General features: G+C 41.3%; 1 protein-coding gene across 1 annotated transcript in view; it reads left to right on the top strand.

Moving 5' to 3' along the window:
• Positions 1 to 22,272, top strand: part of SPAG16 (sperm associated antigen 16) — a gene marked incomplete at both ends in the record, with an annotated part of 363,061 nt that overhangs the window by 241,225 nt on the left and 99,564 nt on the right. The window contains 2 exons of the mRNA XM_082285233.1: positions 3,789 to 3,854; positions 19,618 to 19,744. Coding sequence (XP_082141359.1) covers positions 3,789 to 3,854; positions 19,618 to 19,744 — 193 coding nt within the window. The remainder of the gene's footprint in view (positions 1 to 3,788; positions 3,855 to 19,617; positions 19,745 to 22,272) is intronic.

Here is a 22,272-nt window from a genome sequence, read left to right as displayed (position 1 = left end):
TTCCAGTCCAAGGCAGGCAATTAATGTCTGTGTTCAGTGGAAGGTGAGAGGTTGATAGGCTCCATAGTATAATGCCAGGGTGTTTCTAACCACTGATTCTAATGTTAATTTCTGGATTTCAGACTGGAAAATTATATGTGTGTGTGCATGTGTGAATAATAATTTAAAAATCCCAAAACCTCAACACTGCAGAACACTTCATATTTTGTTGTCTTTGAATGTGGCTGTTATCTGTGTGTTTCCTGCAGAGGAAGAATGCATGGTTATTAATGTAATTGGGCAATAGCTCAAGGAGGGAATGGAACTCCAACTTCCTCCATTAATATTTCAGTCAAGATCCAGTTGACAATAATAATGTATTTTCCATGATTTATACTGCTGGAGTGTGGCATGCAGTGAGACTGGATAGACCCCAAGGGTTAAAGGTGGGGGAGAAATGGGCTTTTTTCCAGCTTCAGAGTTCTGCTCTGATGTTTTGTTGCTCCTCCTGGTCTCAGTTCGTGATTGTTCCCTCTGTGAGGAGTGATGGTCAGTGAGACCTTCAGGGTACAGCAAAGGACCGTAATTTTCCCCTAGAAAAGAACTGCCCTAATGTCAATCTCCTTCTTTTTCCCCTGCTCTTTTCCTTGTGGTACAAGTCCCAAATGTTTGCTCTTGCTCAACTTGAACCTTAAAGAAATTAATTGAAATGGCAGATGCACCCAGGTGCTTGTGGGCACCCTGTTCAGTTCCACACTGCATGAAGCACTGGCGGTACTATAGTGGATTATTTTGTGATTAAAGCTTGAAAAACAGAATGCATGTGCAAAAGTGATTTCATTAACTTACTGCTGAGCTCCTGGTGCTGAAAACTCAGTGCTAACTTGAATTGTGATCCACAGAATATCTATTATTATTTGTTTCTTGCTGGAGCTATTACAGCTCAGCAATAGCTTTCCAGTTTTGTTTTTATGTCTGCAAAACTCAGATTTCCTGGTGTTGGTAAAGAAAACCCGAGCTGTGCATTGAATAAAAATAAAGTGGCAGTTTGAAAATTAAGTTTCGATAGTATTGAGAAACACTTTGCAGAACTATTGCCTTTGTCTCACTTTTATTATCATTATTATTATTTTTATTAAAATCCTTTTCAGAGGGCTTATACTGAATTGACTTACCGAGGGAAAGCTGAAAGTTAATGTCCATTTTGTGCAGCATCCATGTGGTTTTCTTTTTTCCACTGGTTTGGGAGAGCATGCATTTTCTGTGTTTGTGGAAAGGTTACTGTGTGTGTATTGGTATCTGAGAGTGTCTGAGGGTAAATACTACACCCTGCTGAACAGCAGCAGTTTTTTACAAGGGCTACTTTTTACGTGCAAAACATGCACCGACTCTTGGTTTCTTACCATGGGCTGGGTGCAATCGATATCGCTGCTGGGCCACAAGGTACATCTTATGTCCTTGACATTTTTTCTTGCTAGACTGCTTATGTGTGTTTGGTTATCTTTGTCTCCTATCCTGTTACCTTTATCGAGTTAATTTGCCTGTCAGTCTTAGGGAATTTTGTGTAATCACATTTCTATTCCAGCAGTGAATTTATAATTGAATAGTAATCATTTAAGTTTTACTTTTATCAGCATTTATTGGTTCATATTTTATTACTTAGAAATCATAGAATCACAGAATTTGCCAAGCTGGAAGGGACCCATTGGGATCATCAATCCAGCTGCTGGCCCTGTACAGACACCCCAGCACTCCTACCATGTCCATGAGAGGAGTTTCCAGATACTCCTTGGGCTCTGGCTGCCTTGGGGCCATGACCATTCCCTGGGGAGCCTGTTCAGCCCCAGCACCCTCTGGGGGAAGAACCTTTCCCTGATATCCACCCTATATCTAATATCTAACTTAAAAATATACAGGGGTTTAGAGTGAGTTTTTAGCACTATTTCCCCTTGTAACTCTTGTTATAAACTGTGGAGGACTCAAGAACTGTGCTCTGGCAACCTTTTTATGCTTTAAGTGGATGGTGTGCTCTTTAAATATAGAGCCTTTGATAGTTCAGAGCCTTTTTTTTCTCTTGTTGCCTTGCAATCCTTTTATGGGAGTAATACGAATTTCCTAGTACAATCACAAGAGCATATGTGGCCTTGGAGCAGAAATTACTTCAACACAGAAGGGTAAATGAAAAATACAATGAGATACAAAATGGCACTTGCCAAAGTTGCCTGCTCCCTTTTTTGGGTGACATTTTTTTGGTGACTTTTTTTTAAACAAAATGAATTCTGTGCAGCATTAAGTGCTAGGCTTTATTAGAGATTTGTATTCTAATGCCGTATGACCAAGACTGGAAAGAGACTCCTTGGTGTCCAAGTGCAGGCAAAAGATCACATGCAGGAGAAGGTCATTTATTTCCAGGCTTTTCAAGCAGCTTCTTACAGTAATGAGAATTTTTTTTATCCCCACTACTTGAAGTGGAGTAAATTTTTGTATCTCACTGTTTGAGAACTGTCTTCTGCTTTTCCACTGGAATTTATCTGCAGATAATGAATCCCCGTATTTTCCTGCATCAACACTGCTCTTCAGCCTCAATAGCTCCTTTCCCTCCTTGCTCTTAACCCCTGAGATATTTACAACAGCAATGTAATCCCCTTCAACTGCTGCTTTGTTGGGCTGAGTTCTCCTAAATGGTTCAGAGATATAATATGAACCACAGACCATTATCAAGGACTGTCCTTCCAGAATTACTTTGTGGTCAAAACTCATTAACTACTTTCTGAAAGGGCATGTTGCAAGCACTGAGAATATGCTGCTAAACATGCTGATGATAAAATGTAGGAGGTTTTGTCAGTGAAAAAGAGAATTCAAATTTCTTATGTCAGAGTAGGAGGGATTTTTTTTTTTAATCAGGAAAATAAAAATGGGACTAAGTTGATGATATAAACTCTAAAAGCATGACAGAGGTATGGTTAACCTATGTTACGCCTGCTCCTGCGAGACTGATTCAAGACCAGCTTGAGTAGTGGAATTTCAGATTTTGTGTTTGGGTTTTTTCAACTCTCCAGAAAAATGCAACAAACTGTCTTTCAATTGCAGTGTTAATAAAATGCTTTTTTAGAGGGAAAATTTGTTCTTCAGCATATGATTACACTGCTCAGAGCTGGGCTTCGCTTTTAATAGGAACTATTTTTTAACCCATGAAGCCAGTGGTTGCTATGAAAACAGAGAAGGGCATCTCTTTTAAGTACCCTGTCTTGCCATCCTGAAGATTTCAGGTTTTTTAGCAGGAGATACTGTGGTTGATGGCTCCTGTATTGGGAGAACAAGCCACATATCAATGATGACATCTGACATGTGTTGCTGCACTATGTAGGACACTTATGGCCTATTGTGGGAGATGACAAAAGATAATTAACTTGGATTTCATGCCTGTGATTCCTTAAGGAAGCCTTTAATGCTGTGTGTGGAGTATCAAGAGACATGTCCTGACTCACTGCCTGAGAGCAAGAGCTCAGTCTTTTGGAAGGAGCGATTACACCTTCTAATTCCAGCCCTCCAGCCAGGGAGATGGCTTTGCCTGGTGATATTTGAATGCACCTTTCTGGTGGCTATTACGTGAAGTAAGGAGATCCATCCTTAGTAATGGTGAGAGATGCGTTCCTGTTCTAGCAACCAGGAGCTGGCTTTTTAGCACACAATGTGTCTTGATTTTTCACACAGCCATAAAATCAAGGTCCTTCTGTTTACACCAAGGCTACAGAATAATTTATATTGCTGTAACGTATTTAAATGCTCTCTTTTTGTTTCATACCTAGGGTCTCCGTGTTTACACATTCCAGGGTCACGTGCATTCCTGTAATCATGCTACATTCAACAAGAAGGTACGTCCTGCATGTGAATTTTCTCTTTTGTTTTTCCCATTAACCATCATGTTCCTTGCTCTGGCCTGTTATGTCCTGCTCCTTGGTGATGCAGAGACCTCTGGGGCTGGATTCAAAATCAGTGGTGGCTCAGAGTGGCCCCACCTGCCAGCCAGACCAGAGCTCCAGTGCCTGCCACAATTGAGCTGCCCCCTCCCTGGTTCTCCCTCCTTCCTCCTTTGATCAGTGCATGATGTCTAAGCCATTCTCTTCTGTTGGGTTCATTTAGTTACTTTATTTAAATGAAATTTGCTGTTAGGTTTTTTCCCTGGCTTGTTAGTTTATAGTCGTTGTCTAAAAGGAATCATTTTGGCTGGGATTGGTGACAGACTGCTGTCTGAATGACTGGTAACTTTGGAAGGAGAGGAATTTCTCCTGAATGGTTCTTAGAGGCTGTATGAAATACTCTGAAATGACCCAAACGTTTGTGATGTATGATTTGTGCAGCTCTCCTGGCCACACTGCTCTTTAAAACTGGTGTGGAAGTGCTGAGGCATGTGCTGGTTTCTGCTGCTGCTAGCAGCCTTTTCTCTCAGAGACCATCTTTCCTGAAAAATAACTTTGTGGTGTTCTTGCTCCCTGTGCTCCCACTGACACTTTCATTACAGGCAGAGCAAGGTACTAATTTTTCCTGCAGGAGATCCTGAATATTCTCTTCTTGCTCAGTATCAGCTGCTGCTTTGCCAACTGCTCTGCCAGCCCTGTGTGTTTGTAGGGCAAACCCCAGGGGCTGGAACAGCAGAAGGTGTGGGATAAGCTGATGTCAGGGAGGGGAATAGGAATTCCCAAGACATCTTAATTCTTTCTTGGCCATGTGCATCTATCTGTATTTGACAGGCGCAGCCTGCCTCTCAGTGCTCTGAGACACTGTGGTGGGGAACAAAAAGTGTTTAACAGGAGCAAGAGTGGTGAGGGAAATACTGTAGAGATACCACAGCACTGTCTTTAAAGTGGTATTAATTTACAAAGGGCCTCATGTGACCTATAATGATTAACAGGAAGCTGAAAGACCACGTGCTGATAACCTTCCAGATAAGGTTGTTTTGGTAAGGAATATTACAGTTGGCATTAACTCTAGACTAGAATCATTGGTTGGCATTCTCAGTGATTGAATTAGTGAAAATGGAAACATTTGGTGCAGCATTGATCAAAATGAGTGAGGAATATAACTTCAGAAGCTGTGATTGCAGTTGTGTAAGTTTACTACTGAAAAATTAAGTAGTGGCTCTGAGTTGTACACATAACAGTTGTCCCACTGGCTGGCTAGCAAAGCAAGTGCTATATTTCAGCCAAATACAGACTTTAAGAACTATTTTTGTACACTCCAGTGCTTGCTCACCAAAAAATTAAAGTATTCCACCCTAAGCAAGCTGATTAAGGTGTTTTGAGCGTCAATATTTTTGTTAAAAAAAGCATATTTTATGAGGAAAAAATGTTTTTATAGAAACAGTCATATTTTCAACAATATTTTCATGGAAAAGATTTTGCACATTGATCATGGACTGTTTGGACAAAGTGCAGCATTACTTCCAGTGTCCAGCCTAATGGTTATACCTGGTCCAGGAAGTCTGCAATGACAAAACTGAAGGCTGATTGCTGAAAAAACCCTACTTAGATGGGGTTTTTTTGTTATATTTTTTATATCCTAATGTCACGGATCTGCACATCCCATGCTTTGTGAGAGGTGTTGCCTACAGAGTCGTACTGTGTGGGTGCAGAGCTGTAATGGTGAGAGATCCCAAGGGATTCACTCTGTTTTCTGCTTGGACATAGGTCAGTTTGAGTGGCTCTTACATCACTTCAGTGGGCTTGTGGTAATCCTGTCTCGGGCTGCTTGGTGCCAAAAGGAGTTCAGAAAGAACATGAAATTCTGATTACACAAGAACAAGGAACAAATTTTCTAGTTAGATCAGAAAGCCATCCAGGCGATGTGTCCAAATATTAAGGGACACTTTTAGGGAAGAGTATTGTGTGAAGAAGAAGCTAAAAAAGAATAATGCATTTATACAAATTGAATAAATCCTCATTAAGCTCTGTGAAACTGATTAAATCTGAGTTATTTACTACACCATGCTTCTGAAACTGTAGTTAATAGTTTTTTTGTTAAGTGGGCAAGGTTTGAAGCCAGAACTCATTAGTGCTGAGATTCCCTAATTAGCCTGTTCTCTATGGAACAGAGCTGCCAGCTTGGCACCTGGAATGTACCCATTTGTTGGGTCCTGCTTTGCTGGGACACAAGAGTCACAGTGCCCTGGAGAAACTTCTGCCCTTGTGATTATGTCAGGACTTAACAGATAATACTTCCAGCAGCATTTAAATCTTGCAGTTTTTCAAGCTGTTTCTCTGCCTGTGGAACATCTGAGAAAATTTGAGCAAAACTCACATAGCTGCTTTTGAATTGAGGACATAGAAAAATGGATCTTTCTTCCTAAAAGTTATTGTTACCATCCCTTTTAGTCCCACATTCCCATAACACAGTAACTTTGTAGAGAAAAATGTTTCAGATATTTATTTTGCACTGGGGTATGGCCCAAACAGCATTTCAGGTAAGCTCTGTAGCTCCTTTGCAATGGTAAATCACCTATGCTAATGAAGTATAAAGACTACAGATGCTTGGTTGAGTCGTGAAGTTAAAGCAGAACAACATTTGCTCCCTTATGTGTGTGTATATATGCATTTGTGTCCAAATAAAAGTATGCCAAGAGTCTTCCATGCTGTGTTTGTGTCATATCTGCAGGTTTAGGAGTCATTACAGTGGTTAGCAAGTTTCCCTAAAACAAAAAAAGTATTTTTAGAATTACTGGTTATATTAGGAAAACCTAAAAGACTACAAAGAATATGCTTGAGAGCAACTGCCCAATTTTACCTCCCCAAGCCAAAATGCAAGCAGCATCTAGGTCGTTCTTCCATTGATTTACTGAAGGGCAAATAATGTCAGACAGTTTTTAAACAAAAACAAAATTTCAATTTTGTTTACCTCCTCAGCAGTCCAGTTGCATGTCAGCTACCATTTAGCTGGGCCAATAATATTGATATTTGATGTCAGTTCTTATTCATTACTGCACCCAAATGATGCAAAAATCAGATCTCTCAGATGTTTCTATGGATAGCCAGATAAAGCCAGGGATGTCTGACTGCATCTAACAGACACAAACAAGGAAAGAACAGAATACAAAATCAAAAACCTATCTGCTCTTATTGTTATTTATGTATTCAAAGTGTTCACCTCTTTGCATAAACTCAAAGCCAGTTGCTTACAAAGGTTACCCAGTAATATCAAGTGTGTTCAATTATACATGCAAAAGGGCTAATAGGTTCTTCCTCTAGTTTATTTCTGTCTCCATGCATAAGAAATATAATTACAGAACTGAATTACATTTAAAATACAGATTTTATTATCATTACTTAACCATTTCAGGCCATTAAACATTGTTAGAAGTAAAAAAAAAAAATTGATTCCATCTCTCTGTCATGGCAAGGAATAAAATCTGTGTCAAAATACCCCCATTTCATTTGTTGGCAAACAGCTCTTTCTGATAATAGGGAAACTCTCTGGAAATTGTGCTGGAATTCACTTCTACATCCATTCTCTGACATAGTCCTGTTATTCCCTAGTTTTGGAAGTAAGTTTCCTGGAGTGCTCCCTTCCCTTGGCCATCCTCCCTGTGTTACCCACAGACCCTGCAGTTAGCACTGGGCCTGCTTTACATATTATATGCAGACCAGATAACACGTTCTGAGGCCACTCAAGTAGAATTGGGTCAATCCATCTTTATTTTGATCAGTTTGAATGTTTTTGCTCTCCAACTCTGATACTCTTAATGTAGAAGTCTGGATAAATATGTCTAGCAGATAGCCTAGAACTAAAAATATTCCTCCAGATCTTACTGTGAGGAAGCTGCAATATGTAGGGACTTATTTAACTGTTGAAGGCCAAGAAAATTCAGGATGCATTGATTTGGAAGGGGTGGCTCTCCCAAGTTGCTGTATCCCTGTGTCCTTGAGAAAAGAGACAGTCTCGCAGCCAAAGCCCTTCAGTGGGATCAAAAAAAACCAAATCCAGGACTGATTTTTAAATGTCACACCTTGTTTGTGTCATTCAGTTTCCCATCACCATTTCGGGCTTCCCATCAGAGATCATTTGCAAAGAAAAACTTTGTAATAGGTGTCACACACCTCAATAAGCCAAGGGCAGAGAAAAGCCACATGCAGCAGATGATGGTGGCTGAGAAACCTTAGGTGTCAGTAAATGCACCAGCTGCTGCTGGAGTTTGCCTCTGCACTCCTAATTCAGACAAAATGCAGTTCCTTCACTCTCTGTTTGTTTTGTCTTCCTGAGTTATTTTTGGATCAAAATCCCAGTTATAATTTCTTCTGGGGAAAAAATCATTAAAAAATCTCTTAGTCTAGCAGTTTGCTTAATCAAGGCACAAGTTGCCTTGGAAAAGTTGGCATTACCTGTTTTTTCTGTTCTCTCTAACATATATAAATACATTATATATAAATAAACATAAACCTGTTTGAAGATTTTGAATCCAATCCTGTCAAGTTTACTAACTCTAAAAATAATCACAGCTCAAGAAAATCCACCTTCTTTTGTTTCAAGCCTTTGCATTATGAGATGTGAGATGAGCTCATTCTGCCACAGGACCTCTCTCCTCCATCCTCAGGGTTTGTATCCCTCTTTTGTTTGGACAACGCTCTCAGGCACAGGGTGAGATTTGAGGCTGTCCTGTGCAGGCCAAGAGTTGGACTTTGATGAGCCTTGTGGGTCCCTTCCAACCCAGGATATTCTGGGATTGTATGATTTACCACAGAATTGATTTTTAGTTCTTTTTTTACAATCCCTTCTGGTGCTCTTTGTTGTCACCATGCAGGGACTCACAGTAAACCACGAAGTATCTTGTAAAATTCACTCAAACAAATGTGGGGAAGCTTAGATTTTAGAAGACCTTCTTTTGCTCTTCCTCATGGCAGGTTCTAGGAGAGTATTTCAAACCCATCAAGAAATTAATTTAGTACCATCAAGAAATTCAGTAGCTGAAGGGAGCCTGCAGGAAAGATGGAGAGACACAAAATCCTGGAGTGACAGGACAAGAGGGAATGGCTTCAAACTGACAGTAAGGTTAGACTGGATATTGGGAAGAAATCCACATGATGATAATAGATCAGGAATGTGGGGTAGGAAGTAAGGCAGGTGTCTGCCATCACACTGTCTCTCTCATTCATTTGTTTTGAACCAGCAGTAAATGAAATATTTAAATATTTAGCTTTTCTAATTGAAGCTTTTAATCAGATTTTGCTCTTGTTTAAATATTTGCATATGATGAAGCTTTGTCTCAACTCTTCATGATAAAAATTGATACTGACATTTGGATTCAGACCGCTCTGTAAAGCCCAAGAAGAAAAAATGTGACATCATTTTAGATGGCTTTGACATAACTTCGGTTTGAGTAACTTTAAAAGCCCTGTGTATTCTAGGTCAGATTGGCCCTTGAAAGATCCTCAGCAGAAACCGATAATAACTGACTATACAGTATTTTCTTTTATGTTTTCAGACTTTCTATTTACAAATATAAACATATTGTTATGTCCGTTTGCTGCTAACTAAAAGAAACAGAGATTATCTCCTTTAATGTGATTTTGTTTGCTTATTTCTGTGTTCTGCAGTGAATGTGACCCTCTGTGTATACAGTACATGAAGCAAGCACTGTTTAGCATGCAGAACCACAAGCACTGTGGAAAACTTTGCCCTTCTTTCTTAGAGGAGAAGAATTAATTTGTGTATCCTGTGGAATGAGGATTTTTTAAAAATTGCATCTCCTGGCCCAGAATGCCAGCCTTTCCTGTGGCAGATGTACACCGTAGGTCCAGACCCCTGCATAACTCATTTTTTAACAGCTGTTTCTTAAACTCATCTTTTGCAAAACAAACAAAATCAGAATGCAGAGATCCACCCAGAGTCTTTAAAATTCAGCTTGCCATGTGCAGTACAGTCCAACCTGCCTCTCTTTGTGGCATTTCACGGGAAATTATGTTTTAAAACACATGAGAAAGCAGCACAGCATCCCCACCTTCTACCTTGTGACTCTCTCATGTGACAGTCACGTTTTTGACAAACGGTGAGACTGTTGCCTGCTCTGCCATTGCTGTCACTGCCTGGACTGGGAGCCATTGAGCTGTAAGGCCAGGGTTCTAGACATGCTGCTCGCACTGGGTTTGCTCCCTGCCAGCTCTCCCAGTGCTCCCAGTTCTTTCTGGGCAGGTGTTGGTGGGGGCTCACATTGCATTAGCCTGGACACCTCTTAAAATAGGTGCTATTGGGTTTGCATTGGTTACCAACAGACAGGGAACAGCTCTTCCAACAATGTTTGTGCAAAGCTGTCTCTTCAAAAGGGCTTAAACTAAACTTGGGTAGAAAAATGGGATTCGTTTAGATCAGTGGTTTGTATTTGGTAAGAGGACTCTTGAACCTTTACCGCTTATCAAATCATGGCCAAAGGGAGGCAGCGTGCCTAGGACAGTGCTGTATCTGTGGTGCAAAGGATGTGGCTTTACAGAATACCAAGGTGGATGTAAAATAAATTTATGCAAGCATGAAAGTAGGACCAACTTTGGAAAGGCTTCTCTGTTATGAAAATGCAATTAATCTGTGGTTGAATAAATATCACTGTTAGAAGGTACTTGAATATCAGACTGATTTAATCTGAAAATAATTGAGAACGCACAGCTGAAGGCCATCAGGGGTAGGAATGCAGATTGTTTTGGTGCTGTACTGAGTTCGCAGGGCAAGGGTTGCCATGTGGACAGACAGTGCCATTTCAGGGCAGGCCATGGGTCAGTCATGGCCATTTCAGGGTTCTCAGCAGGCCATGGACCAGCTGCTGCCATTTTGGGCCAGGCCATGGGTCAGCCACTGCCATTTGGGGCAGGCCATAGGTCGGCCACTGCCATTTTGGTATGACCCTGAGGCTGACTAAAACTCAAGGGGATAGGGGCATGGAGCAGTGGCCATCCTGGTTGTTTTGAGCCAGTCAGTCATTTCTCTGGTCTCCTACAGAGGGCTGTGGGGTCTGTGAGAACTCTGAGGTCAGTGAAGGCTGTGGGGGCTGTGTGGCCGGGGGGGGTTGTGGGGGCTGTGAAAGCTGTGAGGGCTGTGGGTGCTGCGTGGTCTATGATGGCTGTGGTGGGTGTGGGCCTGTAGGGACTGTGGGGGCTGTGAAGGCTCTGAGGGCTCTGAGGGCTGTGGGGTCTGTGAGGGCTGTGAAGGCTCTGAGGGCTGTGGGGTCTGTGAGGGCTGTGAAGGCTCTGAGGGCTGTGAAGGCTCTGAGGGCTGTGAGGGCTGTGAAGGCTCTGAGGGCTGTGAGGGCTGTGAAGGCTCTGAGGGCTGTGGGGTCTGTGAGAGCTGTGGTGGGTGTGGGCCTGTAGGGACTGTGAGGGCTGTGGGGTCTGTGAGAGCTGTGGTGGGTGTGGGGTCTGTGAGGGCTGTGAGGGTTATGGGGTGGTGAAGACTGTGGGGTCTGTGAGAGCAATGGGGACCATGAGGGCTTTGAGGGAAGTGGGGATGGTGAGGGTTTAATGCTCTGTCCCGCTCAGTGGGCTCAGTGAAAGGTGGTTGGATTTAATCTGGGCAGTGCATGGGAGAAACAACAAAATTCTCAGGAGATGCAGTAACAAACTTTGACTTGCAAACTTTAGAACATTAAGGTAGAATAAGGTACTGGGCAAATTTTAAAACAACATCTAGACTGAGTAAGGCACTTCACAAACTTTGACTTACCCAGTCACAACAAGGCACTTCAGAAGGCATTGACTGGAATTTTTCAGTCTGGCTTACAGTATATCTTGAGAAGAAGAAGAAAGAGACAGAGCTTATCTCGTTTCCCCCCCACTTCCCACCTGGTTGTTTTGAGCCTGTTAACCATTCCTTCGGTCTCCTACGTAAATTAATTTTTTTTTTTTTCCCCAGTCAAGTCTGCTTTGTCTGTGACAGTGCTTGGTGAGTGGTATCTTCCTGTCTTTATCCCAACCCACAGACCTTTTGTTCTATTTCTGTCCTGTCTAGCTAAGGCAGGAAATCATAGAGTGGGTTTGGGGGAAACCTGGCACCCAGCAGGGTCAGACCACTACAGATATTTAGCTGGTTTTTTGTGAAGTAGTTCTCAAAATAATGGGATGAGATTTGTTGTACTGATCATTCTTTCACCTGAAATACATTGAAACTGTGAGAAAGATTCTTAACACTTACTGGAGTTCAGAATTGGGTAAGCTTCTGTGAATACATTTCTAATATTGTTGATATTTTTTCTATATGCATTTAGTTCCCCTTACTAAACACCCAAAGACAAGATAAAGAGCCAAATATTATGTTGGACTCGATGATCTTAGAGGTCTGTTTCCATGATTTCCATAAAATCATGATTCCATGATTTTACGTGTTCCTTTGGTGGTTTCTCTTTAAAAAAAGCACATGTACTTTACTGACACTCATTTTCTTTCAGTGACTTAGATGTTCTCATTTTAAAATGAACAGTTTTTCATTTCAGCAGTAGATCTCTTGCCACTAATTCTAATTTATGAATTTAAGAAAGTAAGTATTACATCTGTATTTTAACATTACTGCAGTGAATAGTACCGAGTTTTTCACATTTGGAACTGAATGGCGATAAAATCCCTGTGCACAAACACAGTGTAGCCCAGGAATTTTTTATGCTTATTGCTCTCAGGAGTGTCTAATCAGGTAATGATGGCCCCTAACTTCACTTTAGTCATGGCATCTCTCAAAAATGCGGAGAAGAGGCAGTAATGGCAATTATCATTCACCTCCTCTCACTGCACAGCTCCCAGAATTCAGACTCTTCTTTGATGGTTAGAAAGGAGAAAACAAAATTGATTATTTTAAATCTCTCTGTAAAAGCTATTGCTCCCTTTGCAGCACTGTTTCAAGTGCAATGTCAACTACTGTGAGCAGTAACTCTGCAGGGAGTGCAGTGGCTTCTTATGTAAATTTATGCAAAGGGTTTCTGCAATCCTAGCATGTGTTGTGCTCCTCAAACACACCACCAGGCACTTCCTGCTACTTGATGTGACAAAGGGAAGAGAGATTCCCCCCATTTCACGCAGCAAGAGGAAAGCCTGCAGAGTGCATGTACACAAACTAGAGACCCGTGATCCATGATTATTTTGAAAGCCAGTAGAATTGGAAACTGTGCTGCAACAAAGTTCTGCCATTCCCATGGATTACTTTTAGTGGAACTCCTCCTTTGGGAGGACACAAGGGATGTTCTGAGTCTATATGCTCTGAAAGCAACAAGAGCCACCTTCTTGGGTCAAGTTTTACCAGTTCTACTCAGTGCAAAATCAATTGTTCATTGACCACTGCTAAGAGAGTTGGAGGAGTTCTGTAGGAACAAACAATGAAGCTTTGAGATGATTGTTTTAGCATCAATACTTTGGATTCTTCTTTCCCCCACGAGAGCTGGTGTCTCACCAGTTCCTGTCTATTCAAAGCTGTAAAAAATGTCACTGGGAGTGAGGGCCAAACCCCAGTTTAATGAGCTCTGGGTTTTCAGTTGCTCTGAAAAATAAATGGTCCTTCGCAACTTTGATCACAATGCAGATCTCAAAACTATAAAAGGACAAAGGTAGGAAAAAAGCAGATGGGAAAGCACTGGCTCTGCCTGTTAATAACCCTTAATCACTGCTTTCCCCCACTCTTGATGAAAATAATTGTTAAAAATAGACCACTGTACTTTGAAAGTGTAATCAGTGTCGCTCTGTACTTTTGCCAGGCTAAGTGATCCCATGTCTTTCTAAGAAGATGCTATTTTCATTTGAAGCTGGGATGATTTAAGCATGATATTTCAAAAATGGGTGGTGATTGATTAGTCATTAGTCTAATAATGGACTGCATCTGCATATTTTTTCCTCCATCTTTATCATATTTTACATAATTCATTTGGATTAATTGGACATTAATGTCTTTTTCCCTGTAACCACTACAGCAGATTCACCCACCCCTGCCTGGATTCTCTTGGGGTCCCTCTACCCTTGCTCGCTGCTGCTCCAAAGTGGGATGGGGTAGCACAGGGACAGGGCTCTGAATGCCTTGCCTGTGTGTCTCATTATTTTTATTGAGTGTATCTAGTTTTTGCATTGCAACAAGGCCTGAGGTAATAACTCTCCTCAGGTTTCTGATGTGCTTCATGCTGTAAATGTGGGAGGTAATGACTCCTCTTAATAACATTCACTTGAACGTGTATAAAATGGGGGTACAGTTAAGTGATTTAGGATGTGTCCCACAGGGAGCACCTTAGAAATGCAGATTATTGGAGCCTCTGTGTTTGAGGCAGCTGCTCCTCATGTGGCCACTTTGCCTACTGGCACTTAATGGCGAGGAGTTCCCACCAGCTTTGTGATCACAGAACAAACTCCTATTGCTGGGTTCAGAGACTGGGAATGAGACTGGTGAAACCAGTAAGAAACTCATCCACCCTTTGTCATGCCAGAGCTCAGCCAGATTCCCAGGAGTGGAAAGGGGAAGTAATCAAGCTTCTTTCTAGCTGGGAAGGGTCCTACCTTGGATCTGCCAAGGGGTTGCCGCTGGGGCTGATGAAAATGTCAAAGTCATTGTAGGAGTCCCCTAAAATACACCTCATCCAGCTGCATCTGTCCTGAAAACAAAGGATTGCAAAGCAGTGAACTTGTCATAGTGAAAATGAGTCGCTGCTCAGTCACTATTTTACCTGTTTAAAAATATGTGCAAAAGGTGATGAAACAACAACTGACCTGCCTTCAGAAATAAACTGTAAAGAGGATACTCCTGGGAGGAGTTTACTGCAGTCTAAATTAGATAAAGCAACTTCATGTGGTTCATGTATTATTGATCTTTCAGCAATAAATCCAGAGGTGTATTTATAAGCAAGAGACATAATTACAGAGATTTTTACCCTTCTCACTGGTGTGAAACAGCAGTTTTCAGGGAATATTTACCTAAAGTGTACCTGGTGATTAGTCCCACTGCTAATCATTAATATTCAGAAGAAAAAACGTATTTTTAAAAAAAAAGAGCAGAAGGAAATAGATTTTAAAAACTTCCTGGAAACTAAATAAATTCGTTAATTCCTGATGTAACAATTATTTGGTTTGTTTGCAAGTGCCAGTTGAGATTGGGATTGTGATGTATAGGGGGGCTGAGCGTGTCCACTTTAATGGGAGGTATTCTGGAATATAAAGCTGTTCATTAAGTTGGCAGGAAGGTAAAGAGTGGAGGGTGGAACTGTGAAGGCAATTAAAGGACTTGCAAAGTCCTTTAAGTGGAGCCTGGAACTGAGCCAGTCTTTGAATGCAAACTAATTGAATCCTTGTATAAATTCTTCAATTACTCCAGCGTGCACACATGAAACAGTACCAGCGTGATTCTGTAGAGTAGGCAGCAAGTCTGACCAGTTTTATAGAATCATGCTCTCTGATTAAAGGAGCTAATGGAACTGGGCTGAGCAGCAGCAAATGTGGTGTAAATGCAAATCAGAACAAGGGGAATCTGCTTTTGCAGATTCTGCTTCTCTTCTCTTTGCAACTCGTTGTCTCCTCCTTTTATATGTAGGAAATCAGTCAAGCCCTGATGGTCCACCATGCTGTTCAGTAAAATACAGCATCCAAAACACATCGTAAAAAAGACTTTAGTGTGGCAAGAAACAAGAAGAAGAAAACCATGAGCAAGGCAGGGGGTTCGTCTATGAATGACTAAAATAATAACTGTAAACAGGGATGAAAAAAGCCAAAAGCTCACAGGAGAATTCAAAGTGATTCCGCCTTAAAAGCTTTTGAAAATGGCCCATGGCCAAATGGAAATGAGTTCATTTAACATATGACTTATCCTTTTATTTTTCTTTGAATGGTGTGTAGCTCCAAATAATCTTTCAGCTTGGTTACATTCCTGGTTTATTTCTTCCTATTGAAAAGTTGTTATCCCCCATCTCCAGCTCACTTGATTTGGATAAGGTGTGGAATAGAGTGAAGGAGTGATGAAGTGTGATATCCAGCTCACTAACAAAGTCATTATGTGATGTTCTTAGTGTAGCAGCTGCCTTGGGATCAGTGATAATTAATGCATTTAGTAATAAGTCTGTGGGCAGAGTGTGTCGAGGTTGATCAAATACTTGTTTGTGTGTGTTGATGTGTTGCCACCAGAACCCTGTGTTTTCTTCCTTCTGTTTCCAGTTGAGGTGTGCTGTCTAATCACAGAAATCAGGCCAAATACACTGCTGGGTGTTACATTTTACCAGGCCTCTGGGAGGAAGTTGTTAAAATGTCTGCAGACTTGTGACAGCAAGAACTGGTTGATACCTGCTACTAAGAGAATGTCCCAACCCTTTGGAGCAGGACCATCTTCTCTATGTCACCCAGCATGTGGCACATGGGATGGCACTGCCAGAGCAGGTTCCTCTGGCACTGCTGCTATTCAAGGATCAGGGGTTCATCCTTTCTGTGGCCACAAATCACCAAATCACAGAATAATCTGGATTGGAAGGGACCAACAAGGATCGGCGAGTCCAGCTCTTCAGTGAGTGGCCCATGCAGGGATTGAACCACAGCCATGGTGTTATTAGCACCAGGCTCTGACTGACTGAGCCCAGAACGAGTTAGGGTGGTGCAGTGTATCTGGCACCTACAAACAGTTGGATTTTACACAAATTCCTGCCAGAGAGGAGGTTTGTTTACCTTAGGGGTCTGTAGTAGCAATGGGGGAAAATAAACATGGCAGAAAATGGGATGGCAAGATTGCGAGAAAGCGGGGAATGGGTCTTCTCTTATGGTATGCTGGCTACTGCAGCAAAATTAATGAATAGAAGGGAAAACCTGTAATACATCAGAGTGTTTTCCTGAAAATTATGCCACTAGTAATGATCCCTGAGTCAGGGCCAGTGGAAGGTCAAAGTCAGCTCTACAGTTGCAGTCACTTTGCAGCAGGGACTGTCTCTGATCAATGTTTGCATAATACCTGTTCCCAGGACTCATTCTCAGTGCTGTTATGATCTATCAGCTGGGCCGTGCTGTTACTCAAAAGAGAAATGTCATATTGAAAATCCATGGGTGCAACTGTAGATGACACAAGGAGGAGTCAGAGAGCACCCACTGGGAGTGTCCTGTGTAACTACCCTGAGTGGATTATGTCCAGTCTCACCCAGGTGGGCTGGCCATTGATCTGGGTCAGAACTGCTGAGCTACCAAAGCTGTAATTAAGCAGCATTTATTGAACTGAAGTGTATTGAACACATACAAAACAAGTGTGAAGGTACACATGCTCTAAACCAAACCAAAAATACCACTCACACACTCACACTCCAAATAATTTTTTGTTAAAATGTCTCTCTGGATAGAAAGAAATCCAGAGTAAAATGCAATCATGTATCGAAGTCATATTAAAGGACATGAAATAACAGGTATAAAGGATGCTGGTGATGTCCTAAGTGGGCCATTGATGGAGATGGATAAAATCTTTGCAGAAGAAGGTGAAAAGAGAGAGGCTGGTGAAGTGTGAAGAGCTGGTCCAGAAGCCAAGTATTTATGCTGGGGAATGGAGGGATCTTTGTACGCACATACTCATTTCCTGTTCCCTTTACTGAAGTGATGGGTAATGACCTAAGGAAAGGAGACATCCCAGTCTGTAATTACTCCTGTGTGCCAGCTCCACCAACACCTCTGCTCAGCTGAGATGTGCATCTCTAACCCCTCTGAAAGATCATTCCTAAATTGGTGATCAGTTTGGCAGGAGTTGCTTTATAAACATCAGCAATGGGTACATGCGTAATTAATCCAGGCTCAATGCTATCTGGAAAGGGTGGGGGGGAGAGAAGGAAGAGCTAATTTTTTATAGTCCAAGAAAATAGTGTTCAGGTGGGATGTGGATGGCACACTAATCAAAATGCATCAGGGACAGGCAAGAAGGGAGGAGTTTTGCTGCAAAAACCCACTTGTATTTAACCTAAAGGATACAGATTGCATGTGAACAAGGAGTTTTATACTCCTATTGTACTCATGGGCTGCTTTAGATCAGCAGCATGGGGTAGATGGGGGAATTGCTGCTAATGTGGAATTTAGTACTTGTAACACAGCAAGTGTATGAAAATACTGCTTGTAAGAATAAGGGACTGGATTTGATGACTCTTCAAGTCTCTTATCCGTGATGATGGGGTTTTCAAGCCATACAACAATTTGGAGTGTAGTTGTTTTATTTTGGAGTTTTTTGTTGTTTGTTTCCCGACCAGCCTGCTTGCCCTCATCCTTTGTACAGGCTGAATTTGCTGGGAGGAGCCAGATGAAATGAAGGGGAATTCAGTGGGCACAGGTGGTGAGACAGTTTGGCAGAGCCATGATGCTCAGCACCACTGTATTGGGCGGGGTGTAGTTCTGGTTACTGACATTTTTCTGCAAAACAGCAGGTGCTGAGAGCCTGGCTGCTGAATCCTCCAAGCAATGATTACTTTGTTTCTTGGTGTTAACTCTGTATTAGTCCCTGTAACAAGCCAGAATGGAGTTTTGACATTTAGATCTCCTCCAAATTAACCTAAAGATTTCATTATATTTACACCAGGGTAGTGTTTTGCAAGCCATTAGTTTCTAGTTGAGAAGCTGATGGATATTTTAAGATCTTAAATCCTCTATTTGCTAGAAAACACCACACATATTATTGTAGGTACTATTTATGTGGAAGATATAAAAAATAAATCAATTTTTTTAAAAAATCATGGATGCAGTATCTGACCTGTGTTTCACCTGATTTTCAGTCCAGTACCATTGTGATTCCCCTTCCAAACAATATTCTTTAATCTAATCGTGCACTGGCATAAATTGGAAAAGACATTGATAACTGAGTGCACACCAGCTGAGCTGCATTAGGGATTTGAATCTCTATTTAGGAGGTTAAAATGAAAAGTAAATGTTTCTACATGGGTAGCTGGGTGGTTCATTCTGTTCTAGTGGGAGGAATTAGGTAAAAAAAGTTATGTTTGGGCATCCTTTACCCTGTCTTCTTTGATTTTTGCATTTATTTATATGTTACATGTTAAAAGGACTCTTCTTAGGGTAGGGGGTTTTTGTGAGGGTTTTTTTTGTTTTAGTTAATACTGAGCAGAGGCATGGGGAACATGGTCCTGCTGTCTTTCCATACATAGTCCCTGCATGCTTCTGGCTCACTGAAAGGAGGGAGTTTCGCACAGAATCACAGAATATTTTGAGCTGGAAGGACCCAGAAGGATCATCCAGTGCAACTCTTAAGTGAATGGGGAGTTGCCCTTAGGGTGGCTCTGGAAAACACGGCAGGGAAGGAGTGTCTGTTCTGCTCTCATCTTACGCTTCACATGGAAAACATGAGTAGACAAATTTAAAATCAGGGCTAAAGGGCCAATCCTGTGGCTGCGTGAGAAGAAAAGACCCACAAGACATATTCTTAGGGGACACTGGTATCAGAATTTAGGATGACCTCTTTTCTCTTTCTGTACTTGCAGTTTCTCCTGAGCTGGTCTCTTTAGAAGTCACGTTGTCTTGTTGCTATTCAAGCCAACAGAGCTGATAAGAGGCTGTGATAACCTCACATTTAACAGCTTATTTATTTGTTTATTTAAATACAGTTGCTGTGTGTGGCTGCCCAGCCCTGTGCCAGAGGCTTTGATGTTGGCAGAAGTACAGAGCAATGCCTTGATTTTGTTTCCATCTTTGGCAGGGGGATACAATTGCTTCCTGTGACTCCTCCGGCGTGATGAAGCTCTGGGACATGCGCAAGTTGGTCCCTATCCTATCCATCGATGCAGGTCCCCATCCTGCCAACCAGGTCGCCTTTGATCGCTCTGGTAGGGTTCTAAAACAACTTTTTCCCCCCTAAGACAAGGTTTGAGGTTTGTTTTGAAATCTCTCTCATCTCTCTCTAGTCCTGAAGCCAGATAACATGTGTAAAGCAACACAGATGTGTTAATTTAGAAGAAATGCCTGGTTGTGCCAGTGATCAATACATTTGTTTTCTGTGGGCTAAACTGCCAAACTGGACTACTGCTCCATTTATATAAAATGAAAAATGCACGATAACAAAGAATACAATTAATTGCAACAGTATTACATCAAATACAGAAGTGATCATTGTGGGTAAAAAGCTTAGTGAGAGTGCCTGTGTTCCAGTGATGTTTATTCTCCATTACTGTTTGTTCTTTTATTTGCTAATTCTGGAGTTGCATTTCATAACCAATCTTACAAAGTCCTCTTATAATTGTCTCAGAATTTCATTGGGCTGACATGGTGGCTTACTAGGCACCAGGAACTGAATTGACCAGTTATTTTTCATCATCAACCATGTAGTACCATGTCAGCAATACTGTGAGTGCACACTGCATTTTAATTTGAAGAGGAGCTATTCTAAAATATTTTTGTTTTAAAATAATCTTCAGTTCCAAAGCACAGACAAGCATTCATGTTGCAGCACAGAATTAGATCCTATCTTAGGAAATGGTTTTACTCAAAGCTAGTGTAACATGATATAATACAGTAATATATAACATAATATATATATAGGCACATTGAAAAATAAGTATACATTTGCATTATATGTTCATAAAACATAAATCTTTGATAGAATATGAGAGATAATAAGGAATCATTAAAGAAAAATAATAGGATGGTATTTTGTCATAATGACCTACATACTGTGGAATGCATAGAATCAATATATTGAGTCACTTGGCAGAAAACTTTCACATCAAATTCCGTATTATTTGTGTAGTGATTTCATGGATCTCTCTGCTGTATCATTAAATAAGGTACTTTCATTTTCCAAGAGAGAAAAAATGCATTGACACTCCATTTTTGGACAGTTTCCCAAAGACAAGTTTAACCACTCTTGTATTTATGTGTGTAATTTGGAATAAGAGCTCATTTTTTTGTTCAGGAGGTTTTGAGGAAGTTTTGCATCTTAGTTTCTGGTGTATAATGTTGGGTCATTTGCAGAGGAGCCACATCGCTGAAAAAGCAGTTGCAGTGTTTCTGCCAGATGGGAACTTTCCATTAGAAAGGTTATCAGCTTCAGGTAATCTAAATGGGCACATTTCTCCATCATTTGGACAAAATCCAGAATTTTCTCTGCAGGAGTCACCACACAACAGAGATATCAAATTGGGGTGGATGATCACAGAGAGGCAGAATGCAACAGGATGGAATTCCAGCTGGCTGAAGATAGGCAGATACCTGGCTGAGACATGTAGTACCTGCTGCAAGAGGGACAGACTAGATAAAATATATCCTGTGTTTAACAGCCTGTTGGGAATGGGACATCTGCCTCACTCAGGACCTCTGCTGGTGGAGCAGCTTGGGTTGATTTTCCTTATCAAAACATGGCTCAATTTCCAGCTGTTTCCCTCAGTGTCTCCAGCTGATGTTACATCACCCAGTGCAAAATACTTGACTGCATTAATAGTCAGAGACACAAATTGTTCAGCTCTTACAGGTGGATTTAATTACTAGATTAGAGAGCCATGGTTGAGCAGGTTTTTTTCTTCTGCCCAATAATTATTTAAATTAAAGCTAATAAGGATAGAAGAGGTTTATGAAAAGTTTGGTGGTATCAGCAGACGAGATTGAGGTCGGAGATAAGAAGGCCCCGGCTAATGGAATAATTTGTTTCGCTTTCCTTTGTATTGTTTTCAAGTAATTATCTTTGCAAATGTAGTGTAGACAAGCACATCTTACCTTTTGTTTCTAAGTGCTGCTACCTTTGTGGGTATGACATGCACCAGGTGGGAGGTGCTTCCCAAAGGAGGAGTTTGTGAGTTACCGGGGTTCGCCCGATGGCATTTTTGGGGATGGGCCTTGCTGGCTCCAGTGATCCAATTGCTGTTCGGGGCCTAAATGCCTGACCAGCATTGTTAGTTGAATAGCAGTCTAAAGCCATTTCCTGCTTTATCAGAGGCACTCTCAGATGTTAGTGACAAAAGTTGTGTATAAATCTTTCTGCTTTAGCTGCACTCTGCCTCAGCTTCTCTTTAGCTCAGCTTAAAGGTGGACTTTTCCATACTTGTGAATGAGGAGAAAATAACTACATTAGTAATTACCATTGCACTTCATGGGGATTTTCTGCTTTGCCCTGCTCTTTCTGAAAAAAGCTCATGATCTTTCAGTGAGAGGTGGTGATGGACCTGCCTGGGACTCAGCCTACTGGGGGTAATGCTCTTCAATATTGTGTTTAATATCAGAATTTTTTCTGATATTGTGCACAAATAACATGTCCTTTGAATTCTGCGTGTTGTGAATGGCTGACCAGAGTTACTGTGCAACATGGACCACAGCATAACTGATTTTTAAACTAAATTCACTTTTACTTTTTTATGTGCAAGTT

The sequence above is a fragment of the Coloeus monedula genome, assembly GCF_965178545.1.
Source record: "Coloeus monedula genome assembly, chromosome: 7".
Classification (NCBI taxonomy): domain Eukaryota; kingdom Metazoa; phylum Chordata; class Aves; order Passeriformes; family Corvidae; genus Coloeus; species Coloeus monedula.
Note: the sequence above shows the minus strand (reverse complement) of the source record. Positions and strands in the feature narration are given on the sequence as shown.